General features: G+C 39.0%; 1 protein-coding gene across 1 annotated transcript in view; it reads right to left on the reverse strand.

The window, feature by feature from the left end:
- The window catches only part of Nup62cl (nucleoporin 62 C-terminal like), a 66,954-nt gene that overhangs the window by 37,233 nt on the left and 11,250 nt on the right, over positions 1–18,471 (reverse strand). Inside the window, exon 2 of the mRNA XM_036175185.1 lies at positions 2,265–2,368. Coding sequence (XP_036031078.1) covers positions 2,265–2,319 — 55 coding nt within the window. The 5' untranslated portion in view covers positions 2,320–2,368. The remainder of the gene's footprint in view (positions 1–2,264; positions 2,369–18,471) is intronic.

Below are 18,471 nucleotides of genomic sequence, written 5' to 3' on the forward strand. Positions count from 1 at the left end.
AGTTAGTATCTATAACAACACTGGGGAGCTTGCTGGTTGGATCCCAGTTGCTGTTTTGTATAGCTAGATAGCATTATTTTCTTCACTTGAGATTAAAAACCTTATCCAAAAGGGAGATCATTTCCCTAGGAATAATGGCAATTGATCATATTATCAAAAGGCCTACTTTGTTAATTCATTTTAACACTAGTGACTATACTTTCAAGGAAAAAACAAAATGAATCTTTGGGAAAGAGTCTACCTTATCCAGAGATCTTCTAATAAAGTAACTTGAATTTCTGAACTGGACAGATACACAGACATATAGCTAAGAGAGACGATAAACTCCAGGACTGGGAACGCAACAGTGTGCTGGTCAATTTTTGTTAACTTGAAACTAACCAAAAGAGGGAACCTCAACTGAGGAACTGTGTCCATCAGAGTAGCCTGCAGGTGTATGTTTGTTGGAGCACTTTCATTATTAGTAACTGATGAAGGAGAGTCTAGCCCACTGTGGGAAGTGTCATTCCTGGGCAGGTGGACCTGGGTTGTATAATAACATAGCTGCACAGGAGCCTGAGAGCAATCAAGCAAGAAACATTCCTCCATGTTTCTGCTTCAGTTCCTGCTTCCGGGCTCCTTCCTTGTGCCTACAGATAAATCTTTTCTCTCCCCAAGTTGCTTTTGGTCAATGTTTTATCATAGCAATATAGAAAGCAAAATCAAACAGATAATATGGTCCCACTCTTACAAAAACCAGATAATTTAATATATGTTTTATAGGTGTGGGATTAACTTTTAAAGGATAAACAAAATTATCTTCCTAGAGGAAATGCTATGTGTGTACATACATGCATGCATATGTATATATATGCATGTCTGATTTTCTTAGTAAAAAAGAAACTCAAAAAATCAGCATTCTCAAAAACATGACTAACTAGAAAAAGCAAAGTATCATTCCAAAAGATGCTGAATGATATCTTACAGAAATAATACCTGTCGGCCTAAATGTAAAGGAATCTTGAGTCTTACTAAAACACTATGATTACTTTTGTACAGTTTATTTATTTTCCATGCCATTTTAAAAGCACGTCTTAGTCAGGTGTTCTATTGCTGTGAAGAGACACCACCATCATGGCAACTCTTATAAAGGAAAAAAATGTTCATTTAAGGTGGCTTACATTTTCAGAGGTTTGTTCTATTATTACTATGGTGGGACTCCGCATCATGCAGGCAGAAATGGTGCTAAAGAAGGAGCTGAGAGTCCATCTTGACCAGCAGACAACAGGAAGCGATCTGTCTCACTGGTTGTTGCTTGAGCATACATGAGGCCTCAAAGCTCGACTCTATAGTGACACACTTCCTCCAATAAGACACACCTACTTCAACAAGACCACACCTCCTAATAGTGTCACTCCCTTTGGGGGCCATTTCCTTTCAAGCTACCACAAGGCATAAACTAGCTCTGGCATATTTGAGTAACAATAATATTTTAACTAGTACCAAAAGAAGTAATGAATTTCAGACATTTAGCAGATAAAATATAAAGAGCATAAACTAGGCATGTACATAAGAATACACTATAGTAAGACTCCAACACTTAGTATCCTTTTTGTATTTCTTCCATTCAGGTGCACTTGGCAAACTTCCTTTCCTATTCGTAACTGTTATCTCAAAACACTATAGTGATAATGAAGTAGATGCTAAAGTGTATTGCTTTAAGCCATATTTATCGTGATGGTTTGAATGAGATTAGCCTCCACAGGCTCCTATTATTGAATAGTTGGTCCCCAGTTGGTAGACTAGTTTGAGAAGAATTAGGAGGTGTGGCCTAGTTGGAGAAGGTATGTTACTGGGGAGGGCTTTGAGGTTTCAAAAGTCCATGCCCTTCTCAGTTAGCTTTTTCTCTGCCTTTAGCTGTGGATCAGATGAATGCTCACGGCTGCCATGTTTCCTGCTACAATGGTCACAGACTCTAACCTTCTGAAACTGTAAGCAAACCCCAATAGATTCTTTTTTTCTATAAGCTGCCTTGGGCATAGTGTCTTACCACAGCAATAGAAAGGTAAATAAGACATTAACCATGATAATTTAAAAAAAACCTCAAAGCTCAAGTAATGGTAATAATCTTTATTAAAGCAAGGCTACTACTAATGTCAACAGTCATAGATGGATTTAAACATAGTGATTATTTATGATACAGGAAATCCATAGTTTCTGCTGGCACACTGAGTAAGTAGGCTCATGAAAATAACAATAATTTCTTTAAAATGAGTAAAACTTACCTGAGAGTTCCTGGGAAGCCACACTGGCAGGAACAGTTGGCATTGCAGGAAACATGGTGCTTGAACTGTCACTGGTGGCCACAATAGTAGATGCTGGAGCCAACCTAAAAATCAGAGTAACAAGCAAAATATAGTGACTAAAAATAACTCTCCAAAAGTACAAAATTTATTTACATTGGGGAAATAAGAGCAAAGAATGGAAAAGCAAGCAACTACAAATAAAATCTCTTCAGTTAAAAAAAAAATAGCAGAAGCCGTACTTTAAAAATGATCACCAGTCCTGCCTGCTAATAGCCTTCGAGCGACCTCACTGAAGCAGTAAACAGAGGAGAAGCATCCCCTCCCTGGAAGTGCAGCATAAGAACTCCTATGTGACTATTTAAAACTGGTGAAAGTGCTTTTTAAAAATTGTAAGCTGTTGGAAATTACCCTAAGGGTATACAGTGAATGAAGAAACATTTCTTCAAGAACATCTGTTACAAGTCAGCGATCTAACAGTGATGGTCTACATCTGGCATATGAGCTATATAACTCACTGCCTTCCTCCCATCCTCTTGCCCACCTTTATACAAGTAACACTCCGGATAAGTGCGGCTTAGAAGACTGGGTGCCCTCTGGCTCTGGCTCTCAATCAAGGGAGACAGGCCTTCCATGAGAAAGCAAGTATTCTCATCACCTCCAACACAGACAAGAAGGGCAAAATTCCTGGTGAATATAGCCAAACCTTCTGGGACTTGTTTCTTTTAGCCAGTTCCCATTCATAGGATAGAAACTCCACGACAAAGGGCAGACATAGTAAGGAACCGACCACCCCACTCTGATTCCATTGCCTAAGCTTATTCGCAGCTCTTAGTTCCCTATGTGAAGAGGCAATCAAGATCAGTGGCTCTTCCCACTGCTCAGCACCCAAAGTCCTGGATCAAAGGAAGATTTTTTTTTTCCCTAGAGCTAACAGCTGGTCCTAAGAACAGAGAGCTCCCAAACTCTCCCACAAAGAAATGACTTTATGTAAAACAGAACATGAAGTAGTTCCAGTTGAAGGATTCCCTCTTAGAAGATGAACCAATTAAAAGGTGGCAGCTTTATGCTAACAAGAAGTCAGGCTCTCAGTCCTCTAGTCTCGGAGTTAACAAGGAAGAATTAAGCACTGATCTATGCTATAGCATAAACAAATCTTGGAACTAGTACACTAAGTGGAAGAAACAGGCACAAAGGCAACGTACTGAATGATTTCAATTATATGAAATGTCCAGAATAGGCAAAGCCAAAGACAGAAAGTGTATTAGTGGTTGCCAAGGGCTGCAGGGGTTGGGGGAGGTGGGTTAATGAAGGGTGACTGCTAACTGGGTACAAGGTTTCTTTTAGGGGTAATGAAAATGTTTTCAAGTTACATTCTGGTGGTGGTTGTAATACTCTGTGGCTATATTAAAAACCACTGAATTGTACAATTTCAAAGAGTGAATTGCAAGATGTGAATTATATGTCAATTATACTGTTATTAGAAAAACACATTATCATCTCAAGAAAAGAAAAAAAACTTCATTTGACAAAAATGCAATGCCCTTTCATGATAAAAACACTCAACCAACTAGAAAGAGAAGGGAACATCCTCAGCTAGTGACTTTTAATAACATGAAATAGCAAGGCTATTTATTCCGCCATGTGTGGCAGCGGCTTTTAATTTGTTACTATAAGTGGCCAAATCTTTGCATTATTTTTCCCTTTATGGACTAGTATAGGTCTCAACATAATATTTTAAGACTTTCCCTCTTAAACATGAGAAAAAGTGTTCAATATAATTTTAAGAGAAAACTGCAAATTGTAACTACATTGAAAGCAATTTCACAAGAACTCAAAAACTACTAACACACTTTATTAAGGACATCAAGAAAAAAAATCAGGCAGCCTCATGGATTCCTAATGAGAGTGGAAACTAGCCTGGTTCCTGTGGAAAATGGTGATCAATGTTTTAAATATTACAAATGCACCTATCATTTGAGATAGAAATATTCTTCGGGAAATGTACCCAGTAAGAATGCACTTTATGCCAGGTGGTGGTGGCACACGCCTTTAATCCCAGCACTCGGGAGGCAGAGGCAGGCGGATCTTTGTGAGTTTGAGGCCAGCCTGGGCTACCGAGTAAGTTCCAGGAAAGGTACAAAACTACACAGAGAAACCCTGTCTCGAAAAACAAAACAACAACAACAACAAAAAAAGAAAGCACTTTATGTCACAGAACTACAGTCACAGAACTATATACCTATACTAACTGTATACTCAAAGTGATAAAGTTTTTAATGTATATTTTACCATGGTAAATATGTAAGATGTTCTTGTACTTGTGAAATGCCACATAAAATGATATCCAGGGATAGAGAGATGTTTAGGCAGACAAAGATGCTTGCCACCAAGCCTAAAGGCCTCAGTTTCATGCCCAGGATCCACATGGTGGGATGGGTGTTTTGTAAAATGACTGAATGGACTACTGTTATCCTCATATCTTCAGACATATTCCATGGTACACGCACACACACACAAATACATAAATGCAATAAAAACATTCCATGGCACACTCATACACACACACAAATACATAAATGCAATAAAAAATGTTCACATCAGCAAAAAGAAGAAACTAATGCAACAACGGAGTGAATATACAAATTATAGTCCATCCAGAACATGAAATACTACGATGATATTAAAAAGAAACTAAAGAATCACTCCATGATGTGAAATGAACTAAAGTTTAAAAGGTTTTAAACCAGTATAGTATAAAATTTACAAGTTGAAAAAGCAGGGTACACACTAGTATACAGAATATATTATCGATGTCTAAAAAGGATGAAAGGTTGGAGCCTCTGGGATGGCTCAGTGCCATGAGATGATGCAAGGCTGACAGTCTGAGTTCTGTCCCTGGAACCTATGTAAAGGCAGAAGAGAACTGACTAAAGAAAAGTTGTCTTCTGAGTTCTCTGTGCAAGCCATGACATGTATGCCACCCTACACACACACACACACACACACACACACACACACACACACACACACGGTAACTCTAGTAATCATAATTTTCAGAGGTGGAAGCCTAAGACCACAATGACAGTGGTTAGCTCTGGGTATGGAAAATGGAGAAGGGTACAGTGCACAGGGGTGTAGTGTATCTATTTGTAGTATTTATAGTTTTATTTTGAAACCATTTACCTATATTATTTAAGAATTAGACATAAGTATATGTTCTTGTAGCCAGTGTGGGAAACATTACTTACATAGTTTCATATTCACCTACGCTTTTAAAATATTTATGCACTCTATTTTCTACCTTTAATTCATTCAATATTTCTTATGATTAATATTTTAAGCAAACAACAGTTAGCCAGCTATTACAATGCATTTATTCATTACTTTACCCTCTCCCCTTGCGGATTTGAAATGCCACCATCATATACACGGGTTTGTTTCTGGGCCTTAAAATATTACACTGATTTTTTTTCTTCCTGTGCCTGTTACATAATAGAATCTCAATGATTATAGCCTTAGAATTATTTATTTCTACATTACACAACATTTTAAACTTACAGGAAGAGCATCAACTTATGCATTTTGATATATTTTCCCGAAACCACTCCATCATTACTTGCCTAAGACAACATCAGGGATGGCAGGTCTCATGCATTTATTCCTTCATTTGAATTGTTGAATCTTTTCAAGTCCTTTGCTCCTTTCCTGATTCCCAAAGAACAACCATGGCTTCACCAGAATTGCATTAGATGGACAGATTAATTTGAAGGTAAGTATCATTTTGATATTACTAAGTCTGTTCATTATTCACTGTATCTTCTGTATGTCTCAGGACAACTTTGTGGTTTTCTCCATCTATCTAAGTCATGCATATTTTCAAAAGTTTACTCGTGGGTATTTCATAATTTTGGCTGAAATTGTTAATGGGCCTTTTCTTGATGTATTTCCCAACAACTATTGCCTAAACATAGCAAAGCTATTGATTTTTATATTATTTATTTTGTAAATGGCTGTATTACTGAAACTTCTTCACTAGCTCTAATTAAATTTCTACTTTATTTATGTCCATATTTTAAAAAACCAGATCATTTATCTCAGATACTGGCATAATTTCAGAGCCTGTCCTTAAATCACATATCCAAAGATAACTAAGGAAGCAAATATCATTTAATATGACTTACTTGTAAGTGAAATGAATCTTACTCTAAAATAGAAAAGAGTTTAAGACACAGAAACCTTCTTTTCCTTATTACAACAAAGCAGGACTTAACTTGGCACTATTGACAATTTGGGTCTGATTATATTTTGTTAGGGAAGACTGTCCTGTACAACAGAGGGCATTTATTGAGCTCTACTCAATATATGCATCTCCCAGGTATACACTCAAAGGACTTTATAGCTCACCGCAGAGTTATCTACACACCCATGTTCACTGCTGCTCTATTCACAAGCTAGGAAACAGAATTAATTTGGACATCCATCAACTGATTGGATAAGGAAAATGCCATATACACAATGGGATATGACTTAGATATAAAAAGTGAAAGAATGAAATTTGCAGAGAAATGGATAACACTGGAAAAATTATACTGAGTGAGGTCACCCAGGTCCAGAAGGACATGTGTTGTATGTTCTCTCTCATATGGATCAGAGCTCTGGATTTTTTTTTTGGAGGGGGGGGGGAGTTCAAGACAGGGTTTCTCTGTGTCGAACTCACAGAGATCTGCCTGCCTCTGCCTCCTGAGTGCTGGGATTAAAGGCATGCACCACCACCGCCTGGCTTGTTTTGTGTTTTAAACTGGAAATACAAGATGAACCCAGGAAATTAGAAAGCGGCCAATAGGAAGGGATACATTAATGGAGTGGGGAAAGTAATATCCAGGGAAATTCCAAGTAGAGGAAGGAATACTGTGAATGGAAAGGTTCAAGCAGAGAAGGTGGAGGGAACATGAGGTAAACAAGGGGGCAGTAGGAGTGTTAACCAAAATGAAGGGTGTATGGAAAAGCTATATGGAAACCTAGTACCAGGCATCCCAATTAAAAATGTAATAGGAACAGTAGAATTCAAATGATATGTAAGAAGATGCAGGGATACAGAAGATTAAAGGTTTAAGAATTAATGGGATTTAGGGAAGGGGGAGGAGGGGGGCAGGGAGTTAGTTGATAAAACTAAGAAGCCTTATGGAAATCCACCACCAGTGGTTAGCTAATTATAAAACACAATTTTTCTGTAAAAGGAGTTTGAAGAGTTGGTTCAACCATGTAATGGCTAGCACTCTGGATTTAGAAGAAACAAAAGAATTTGAACAGCAGTATCCTACGTGGGTGGATAATGCTACTCCCAGAAGACACTGGTTACTAAACAAAAGTTTCAGTGCTAGGCATGGGATAACCCCCCTTAGAGTTATTGTTCAGAAAAACACCAGAGGTACTCAGAACAAACACAGCTATTGCTATTGTTCTTGGCTGCCCAACATAAACGACTGCTGAAGACACCACTCACTTTGGTTGAAGGATATAAAGAAAACTATCTCAAAATGACCAGGAAACTTCTTCCCTGCTGGCTAGCTTTCCTAGTGCCAGAATGTGCTGCACAAGCCACTAGAAAATAAAACTCCATCAGTGCTTTTACCTAGCACTGGACCCTGAATGCTGGCTGCAATACCAACCTCCCAAGCAAGATGCACTTATTATGCAATAGTGGCATGACATACAGGGTGTAGCTAATCACTTTCTGATCGGACTTGAGGTCTGCCCCACAGAGGGAATTCATGCATGGTACTGTATATCTGGTCAAAAGCCATGGCTTAGGGAGGTCAAGAGGGGGCATCTACTATTAGTTATTTTATTAAATGTTCATATTGTCAAACTGCCTTCTAAATATTTATGTTTGTACCCAAAGACCTGGGCTTCTCTTAACCTTGATCAGAGAAGCTTCCTTTTATAGCGAGCAGCAATTAATAGAGAGAGTCATAACTAGTCAAAGTACTGAAAAAAAAAGTAACTGTGAGTGTTTAGCTCTAGATGGAACATCTATACAAACCTCCGAATTCTTAATGCTCAGTAAACATCACCGGAGAGGGGAAAGACAGAATGTAACATCTGGAGGATGAGGAGGAACACTGAGAAATGCTGTCTTCAGGATATGTCACGTTTATTGCATTTACAAATTCATGGTAGCTGTGGTTACCTGCATAAGACCCACACAAGATGAAGCTTGTCATCAGTCCAGTGTGAATGGGGTAGGGATACACGAGGGTGCACCCCTAGCTGATGTGCTATTGGTAGCTTATGGCTGCTGGGGGACAAAGAATCATTTTCCTTGGGGGTGTTGTTGCAACTTATTGGTTGCCTATTTGCCATATGTATATGGGCAACACTAAGTGAACTTAGTGGGACATTTTAAAAAAAGAGAGAGCTATGAAGTTGCAAAGGCTCCTGTTGGAGGGGTCTTGGAGAGGTGGAGGGGAGAAATGGTGAGTGGGCATGATCAAAATACATTGTATGTGTGTACAAAATTCTTAAAAACGTAACAATGTTATTTTAAAATCCTTTGCACAAAAAAACCCTGGTCAACCCTCACAGCCTAGGAATTAACAAGTTCTGGGGGGAGGGGGACACCATTTTTTTTTTAGCTAAATTGACATGGCATCACATTGCCTTGAAAATAATTTGTTTATACCCATAGATAAATGCTACTCTCAGCCTTAGTCAGCAAAGAGTCTCTTTCTAGTGAACATCAGTAAACAGAGTCTCAGGACTGCACAAGGTACTTAAACTAAATGACACATGAGTGTCCAGGCAAAAACAAGACATTTATACCATCCCCAGTGAGGCTCGGAAAACACTGCAGAAGTGGAAATAGGGGAAAAAATGTAAGAACCAGAAAACTGAGAAAAATGGCTGCTAAACGGAATCTTCTGTGCAAGACACAGGCATTGCAGTCATGAACCCCCAGCAGCTGTGGATGCCTGCACTGTGTCTGCACAACAATTAGCCCATCAACTGTCAGGAATGGATGGAGAAGGCACTTGAAAGACCCTAACCTTTACTGCACAGCTATTTGCTCCTGGTAGATCCAGGCAGAGCAGTACCCACTGGTGACCCCATCAGGTTCCAGTGAATAGTTCCAATCCAATGATCACCCAGATAGCCCTATTAAACTAAATGGATCACAAAACAGAAGCAAAAGTCATCCGTCTGGAAGAAGGATTGGTAGAGAGGAGGAAGGGCTGATCATAATAGGAAGCAGATAAGAAAGGGTGGGGAAAGAGTAATCAGAATGAATTACATACATGTATGAAATTGTCAAAGAACAAGCTAAATGAACTTTAAACATTTTAGAGTAATACAGGAAAGTAAAGACGAGCTTTCAAAACATCCAAATCACAACAAGGAAGGTGGGGGATGATTAATAAATCAGGAATGGAAAACAGAGCAAATGAAAAAAGTATGGAGGCACACATCTGTGATCCCAGAAAGTGGGAGATGGAGGCAGAAGGATGAAGACTTCAAGGCTAGTGTCAGCTACACAGAGCCTTGGATACATAAGACTGTCTAAAAAAGAAAAAAATAACTAGAACAAAACCACAGCTAATGAAATAAAAAAGAAACTACAAGCCAGGTATGGTGGCACACACTTTTCATCCTAGCACTGAAGCAGGAGAATTATGAATTCCATTGCAGCCTGGCTTATAAACCAAGACCCCTATTTCAAAAAGCAAACAATAATAAAAATGGAAACATCAGATTTAAGACTTAATATAACAATAATTACAGAATATGTTAAATGCCCTTGTATACCAATTGAAAGAGAGCATGACAGGAAAACCATGAATGACCAACTATGTGTTGTCTATAAGAAATTCATTTCAAAAACAATTACATAGGCAGGCTAAGAATAAAAGAATGAAAAGATATGTTCCATGCAACATTAATCAAAATACAGTAAGATTCAGTATATTATTATCAGATAAGTAGACTTCAGAGTAAAGAAAGTTACTATAGATAGAAGGGAAGGTAATCTAATAATTAAGAGCCAATCCTCTAAGACATCTTAGCAATCCTGTCAATGTATCAAATAACAGAGCTTCACAACACACAGAACAGAAACTAATAATACGGCAGGAGAAAATTCCCTACGTGAGACTTTAGCATCTCTCTTACCAGCTCATGGAACTAGTCAGAATGTTAGCAAAGATACAAAAGAACTAAAACAAACAAAACCCATTACTAGCCTTCAATATCTAACTGATGTTTGTAACACACTTGGCCCCAAAGTGGAATACATGATTATTAACAAATTTTGAAGAATTAAACACACGCATGCACGCAGAGTGTGCTCTACAATTGCAATCAAATCAAACTAGGCATATAGGTCATGAAACTGGAAAGGAGACCACAAAAAGGGAAAAGGGATTGTACTGAGGAAGGAAGAGGTTGGAGGAATACATGTAACAGGGAAGTATAAGGGAGCCCGTGGGAGGAAGAAGTGGCCCAGCAGGAGGAGGCAGGGAGGCCCGAGAGGCTAGTGGAAGAAGGGAACAAAGTACGTGTGGAAAATGCTCTAATGAAACTCAGTACTTTGCATGCTAATTTCAAAAACTAATAAAATTTAAAACTAAAAGAAATCAATAACAAAAAGATAACGAAATTTTCCAAACATTTGGAAACCAAACACACTTTAAATAATGGGTCGTTCCAAGAGGAAGAAATTAAAAATGTGCTGAATTGGATGGAAATTAAAATACACCCTATGAAAATTTAGGGGGAGCAAAGCAGACAGACAGACACATTGGTGGAGTAAAATGTGGCCATTAGCAGACAGGAAAAACATCATCAAGTGTATAAGCTCCCAACTCAAGAAATAGCAAAACAAGCCCAAGGCAAGGTGAAAAAAACACAAGGCGGGAATCAATGAAATTAAACACAAAAATGACAGAAAATCAGTGATATAAACTTCCAGTACTTTAAAAAAAAATCAATATAATTTAAAGAAAAAGGGCTGGAGATCGCTTGCCTCTGTGGGTACAAGGGCTCATCACACAGGCCTAATGACCTGAGTGTGGATCTCCAGAACAGAACATGTGTATAAGCCATATGTGTGGTGTCTGTAATTCTAGTACTCCTAAGGTGGGATGAGATGGGGAGAAATGACCAGAAGTTTGCAGGCCTCCTAGAACAGCATATGCAGCACTGTAGCAAATAAGACAGACCCTGCCTCAAAGAGGGTGGAAGAGAGGACATTTGAAGTTGTCCTGTAACTTTTACATGTGCACTGGAGCACACATGGACCATTACATACAAATATGTTCACACACATCATACACTGACACACACACACACACACACACACACACACGCACACGCACACGCACACGCACACGCACACACACGCACCAAAAAAACCCATGTACACACACAAAGAAAAAAAGGAAGGGAGGGAGGGAGGGAGGGAGGGAGGGAGGGAGGGAGGGAGGAAGGAAGGAAGGAAGGAAGGAAGGAAAACTGAAAGAAAAAATCCAATTGAATAGCACTTCTGTCTTTTGTAAAACCACATTATCCACTAACATCCAAATTCCTACACAAAAGGATCCACATAACAATGCATTGCTGTTGTTTTTTTTTTTTTTTTTTTTTTTTGGATGAAGGAAGACATCCACAGACAAGACATATATGAGATATTAGCTCTGGAAAAGATATTCAACATCATTAGCCAACGGGAAATTGAAAATTAAAGGCACAATATGGTATCATTATCTACAGGGGAATAAAATTTAAAAGAAAGATAACACTAAATGATAGTGACAATACAGAAAAACTGGATCACATGCATGGTGAGTATGCAAAATGGCACAGCCAACCTGGAAGCAGTTTGGCAGTTTCTTATAAAACTGAATATGCAACTACCATATGACCCAGCAATTACATTCCTGGGCATTTATCCCAGAGAAATGAAGGTTTATGTTTGAAAAATGTACAAAAATATTCACAGGAGCTTTATTTGTAATAGCAAATATATATATATTCTCCATGGACATTATCATTTGAAATGTGTCCCCCCAAATTTATGTATTAGAAAATTAATGTCTGATGAAAACCAAGAGGTGGCCCCTTAAATACGTCATTAGATCTGTCCTTATGAGTAGCTTAGTGTCATTTTTTTTTCTAATAAAGTATCCATTAAGACAAGATGAGTTTGACCCCTTCACTCTTTCTCATGCCCAAAATTCTACCTTTTGCCCTGGAATAACACAGCATAAAAGCCTTTGCCAGATACAAGGCCCTAGATTTCTCAGTCTTCATAACTGAAGGAAAAGCATTCATTATAAATTATCTAGTCTCAGATACTCTGTAACAACGAGCAAATACATAAACTGTAATGCATCTCCATGATGGAATAGTATACAGCGATAAAAAGAAACAAAGAACTGATGTACACAACAATCGGGAAACCTCTATACAATTACTAGTCAGTAAAAAAGTCATTCCCTGAAGATTACATATTATGCAGTTTAACGTACATAATTTTGCATATTTCTGAAGATTAAAATTTATAACCAGTTTGAAATGACAATCATTATAGAACAAATTGATGATTAGTAGGCTGAGTGAGTGGGGACAGGAAAAAAGTGGATGCATCTATTAAAAGGCAAACTGAGGTAGATATCCTTGTAGTGACAGAGATATTCACTATCTTGCCTGCATCAACATTAACACCTTGGTGATGATATTTTACTGCAGTTTTTGAAAGATGCTCCAGTGGCAGAACCTGGGTAAAAAGCAGAATCTTTTTGCATTACTCTTCCAAGCTGCAAGAAAAAGTATGATTATGCCAAAAGAAAACAAAGCAACAGATTAAATCAAGCATGAAACGTTAAGACAAATCCTTCAGTGTGACTGACTAGGTGCTTCTGGTTCATAGAAGGCATAACTTTTCTCAAAACATTGCTCAGTTTTAGACTTACACCTATAAGCCAGAAGGGGTAGTTTCTATTTCATTTCTACCACATTCATCAATTACATGAATTGCCAGTGACATACAGACCACATTCAGATTTTAGTCAATCAAATCAGAATCTCACCTTGAATACTGGCCTTTTCCATCAGAGAGTGAAATCCAAACCTTACACATGGAATAGCTGCCAAGGCAGCCCTGGAGCAATTGTCCACTGTTGCTCTGAATAGAAGGAACGGGGTGGGGGTGGGGGTTGCAAATGCTATGGATTGAACTGCAATCCCTAAGGAGACAACATTGAAACCAATGTTTCCAGTCTGAGGCATGTTCCCACAGGTAAACAAATGAGAAGCCAAATGGACCAGAGGTGTTAGCTGAGCTTAAGGCAAAAGAAGTGGATGCTGTCACCTAATGTGATAAAGTGCCACTTACAACATTAGTCAAGGTGCTAGTACCCAATCCAAAAGCCCTTGGAAACATTGTAGGTTGTGTAGAAATAGTATTGCCTAAGTTTAATTTGTTGTATTTATTTTACATTTTTTGAGACTGGGTCTCACTATATAACTCTGGCTGTCTTGGAACTCACTATGTAGACCAAGCTGGCCTTGAACTCACAGAGATCTGCCTTCTGTGCTGCAACTAAAGTCATGTGTCACCACACTCAGCCTTGGTGCATTTATTTTAAGTAAAAAAGGCAGAAAAATCAACCCAACAGTTCCCTGAGCTATTAAGTGGCAGCTGAATAACATAGCTCTTCTCATATTATTTGAGAACATGTATAGTTTATATGATTGTGTTTTAGAGGTTATTTCATCTCAATACAGAAGATAACAAAATATTAACATAGGAATATATGTAGTGAGACCCCCTATTTGCTCAGCCATAAATAAAAGTTACCTGATTTGAATCACTTTAAAAAGAAAAATGTTTTCATGAGGGAAAGAGTAATTTAGAAGCAGGATGTATTGACATACACCTGTAATTCTAGCACTCAGGTGGCAGAGGCAGGAGGATTGTTGCAATTTCAATGCCAACCTAGTTTATATAGTGAGTCAGCACAGCCTAGCAAGGGCTGCATAGGAAGACCTGATCTGAAAAAAAAAAAAAGTAGTTCATAAAATTTTAATTTTGGTAGGTAATAGGTCTTACACTTTAACTTTCTGCCAATCTTCTGAAGTTGATTAAACAAGACAAGTTTTAGTTTTAGAAACAAAACTACAGATCACAAGATGCATCCCCTCAATACAGTTTCTAGAAACTTGAAATGTATAATATTCCATGACGAAGTGTTACCCCGAAGAAAAGATGACATACTAGAATGGCATCAAGGAGAATTGCAGGCAGAGTACCCCAGCTTTCTCCAGGCTATCAGGCACTACTGAATGCCACAAATCCAACTGCCATTTACCCAGAAGATAATGGATGAGTATTTCCCTAAAATTCATTTAGGCACAGAGGCTCGTGCCTTCACAAGGCTGAAGAGAAGAATTAACCATGAGTCCGAGGCCAGCCGGGGCTACAATAGGAGATGCTGCCTCAAAAAAAAATGAATCATTAATTAATTCTGAAATACAAGAGAGAAAATCTGCACAATCAAGGTCATTATAATGATGATAAGGCTTTCTCTTTAGAGAGGTACTTAGCAAGCAGCTTCATTTCAGCATGATATATGCCTATAATTCAGAATACTTCCATGGCTCACAATAAATGCAGGGGACACACAGACCAGAATTCAATGTGCTCTGTGCTTCATATTTGAGAGGACTTAACCTTTCTAAGACTGTCTTTGGGATGAGTGGTATAATAATTCCAAATGCTGGAGTTAAACGTGCCATATTCTTTAGTTACTCCACCCACATTCTAACCCTACAGTCTGTTTCTAAAGACTAACTCCCCATATCCACGCAAAGAACCACAAGTTGTTTTGTTCTCACAGGAAATATCATTACTACTAAGGCAAGGATTGATACCGCTGGAGGCAATCCTGCCGTCTCTGCAGCTAGTAGAGGGTGACAGAAAATGGCTGGGACAGTGCCTCAAAATGAGGACCAGCTGCAGCAAAAGTAAACTCTGGAGCTGAAGTGGTGAATGTTGTCACTGCAGAGCCAAGTGAACCAACTTGGATGTGGTACCAGCTCCCCCTAAATGAAACTTGCTCATGACTCCAGACCCTAAAATGAGTAACAGGGTGGCAGAAAAAAAAATGGAGGTCTCAAGGAGACTTTTTTTTTTCTTTTCTTGATTTTTGAGGCAGAGTTTCTCTGTGTATCTTTGGCACCTTTCCTGGATCTCACTCTGTAGCTCAGGCTGGCCTGGAACTCACAGAGATCCACCTGGCTCTGCCTCCCTAGTGCTGGGATTAAAGGCGTGCCCCACCACCATCTGGTTTCAAGGAGACTTTTAAGTGAATATTTTGGATGGAAGCCAAAATGGAATCACTTCCTCTTACTCCAAACTCCTAGAAATACACGTTTGAAATACTGAATGACACATTTTAAAATATAAAGCAAAGTTTTTTTTTTCAGAACATGGAGCTATTATTTATGAATAGTGGTAATTCAGCTTAGTACAAATATGAGCTATGTATGTACCTTATCAGCTGGAAATCCAATGCTGGCTGGAGAACAATCTGAGATTCCAGGGTTAAGGCTAGAGACTTGTCAATCAGCAGAGACTTGGTGGAACTTAAATCTGGGTACTATCTTTGGAGGGCAAACAAGAGTAGACTAGGTCCCTAAGCTGTTCCAGTAGATATGCATAGAAAATGTGAGTTAAAATGGTCTTCGTGGCAAGGAAACTTCAGGCAAAGCTCTTAACTTGAAGCTGCTGAAGAAACATTCAGGGCCCAGGCGAGTTGCCCACGATATCACTCAACATTAATGTCTTCACTTCCTACATTGCACGTGTTTTTAAAGTCCCCAAAGACTAAGCCATATAAAATAAAACCACACAACAGCCAAGCCAATTGTCTTTAGGACATAAAATGAGAGAACACTCTTCCAGTGAAATAGAGACAATACAGTAGTGAGGAGAAAACATTAAAATAAGTGTTGCCTATGTCCAAAGAGTCCAAGCGACAAACAGCGTCCACAAGACAAATGAATGTGAAAAACTGTGGAAGCTATTCAAGAAATGGATGTTAGTATTAGAAGAAAAACAATTTGAGCTTGAGATACAGCCTAGCATTGTGCAATGTCCTAGACTTGATCCCCAGCACTAAAAACATTTCAAATGAGAGATTTAAATAACAGCTACGCAGAACTGGATAGAATATAAAGTTGGTGAACTGGACAAGAAAAACAGCAAGACTGTCAGAATGCAGAGTGACTGGAAGCAAGAGAGAAAAAGAAAGACAAGGAAAAAGGGCTACACATATTTATGCACAGGTAACACTCAGGGAATCTAGAAGCACAAAATAGAACAGCAGAAATGATACCTATGGTATTAATACATGAGTTAGCTAGAACTGAAGAGAAGTGATTCTTCAGATCCAAAAGGCCACTAAATACAAGCAACTCTCCCTGCCTCTCATACATGATATCCTGAAATGCTAGAAAAATTAAGTATATCCTGAAACTTAATAGAGAGAAAAAACGATTTCTCTAATATGCAGCAACAAGCAGATTGACAGCAGGTGCTTCATTATCAGGAATAAATGTTCAAAGACAATACATAAAGCATCTTAAAGTGCTATGGCAAGATCATTGTGAATTTATAATCCTACCTCAGTCAAGAGTAAGAGTGGGATGTGCCTAAAAAATCTGCTTTTATACAATAGCTATAAAAGGTAATTTTAAGTAATCAGGTTTAAAAATACTCCATTGAAACTAAGAGTCTCATTATTTTACATGCCACTAAGAAAGGACAGAAAGAAAAAAGACACCAACCTGTAATACTTTTAATTACTTAACTTTTCACTCTTTCAAAAAAGCTCTCTTCATTGATTTTTATCAAACATGTAGGCACTACAGAGATGACCGGCCACACTAGTGGAAGCCCATGAACTGTGGACTGGTGGTTGTGGAGCCCCATGGGACTGGACTAGGCCCTCTGGATATGGAAGAAGGTTGTTTGGATTGAACTGTTTGGGGGCACCCAGGCAGGGGGATCGGGATCTGTCCTTGGTCTGTGGGCAGGCTTCTGGAACCTGGTGCCTGTGGTGTGACACCTTGCACAGCCTTGGTGCAGTGGGCAGAGGCTTGGACCTGCCTAGGCTCAGTGTGTTGGGCTCTGCTGACTCCCCATGGGAGACCTCGATTTGAGGGATGTGGGGATGCGGGGTGGCTTGGGAGAGACGGGGCTAGAAGGTGGGAGAATGGAGGAGGGGGGGTCTGTGGATAGCATGTGGAGTGAGTAGAAAATTTCTTAATAAAGAAAAATGAGGAAAAAGTCAGGCATGGTAGCACGTGCCTGCAATCCCAGAAACCTGGTGTCAGAGGCAGGATGTTCACAAGTTCAATGCCAGCCTGGACTACAGAGTGATACCTTGCTTCAATGGAGCAGGAAAGAAGAGAGAGGAGGAAGTAGAAAGCAAGGGGCTGAAGAGAGGGACGTGAGAAGGAGAGGAGAGGAAAGTGGGGGGAGGAAAACAAAACAGCATAAGTAAGCACATTCATAATCCCATTTCCATTTCAAATTACCCAGTCCTCTGTCACGAATGGCACTGTTGAAGATAATTCATTTATAGTTACTCATTCTTTCTCTCGAGTCTCTCTTCCTCCTCCCTGCCCCTTCCCATCTCATTTTGAAACAGGGTTACACTATGTAGCCCAGGCTGGCTTTGAACTTGAAATCCTCCTACCCTTGTTTCCTTAGTATTAGAATTACAAGTGTGCACCACCATGTCTGACTGAAGCAGCATTACTACTATTATTTTTTCTTTTTTATTATTAAGAATTTTAAAATTCATTTTACATACCAATCACAGATCCCCCTCTTTCCTCCTCCTGCCCCTCTAGCCTTCCCTCCCAACCCACCCCCCATTCCCACCTCGTCCAAGGCAAGGTCTCCTGTGGGGAGTCAGCAGAACCTGGTACATTAAGCTGAGGCAGGGCCAAGCCCCTCCCCCAAGCAGAATTATTAGTTTCTTCCTCCTCCTTCGTCTTCCTCCTCCTCCACTTCTTCTTTTCACAGAACTTTACATGTTTTTATTATATACAATTGCTACTGAATGCAAAGTTTATACAAAATACAAAGTTAGACATACAAAAATATTCTTTGCTATAAAAG

Source organism: Onychomys torridus, chromosome X, assembly GCF_903995425.1.
Source record: "Onychomys torridus chromosome X, mOncTor1.1, whole genome shotgun sequence".
Taxonomy (NCBI): Eukaryota; Metazoa; Chordata; class Mammalia; order Rodentia; family Cricetidae; genus Onychomys; species Onychomys torridus.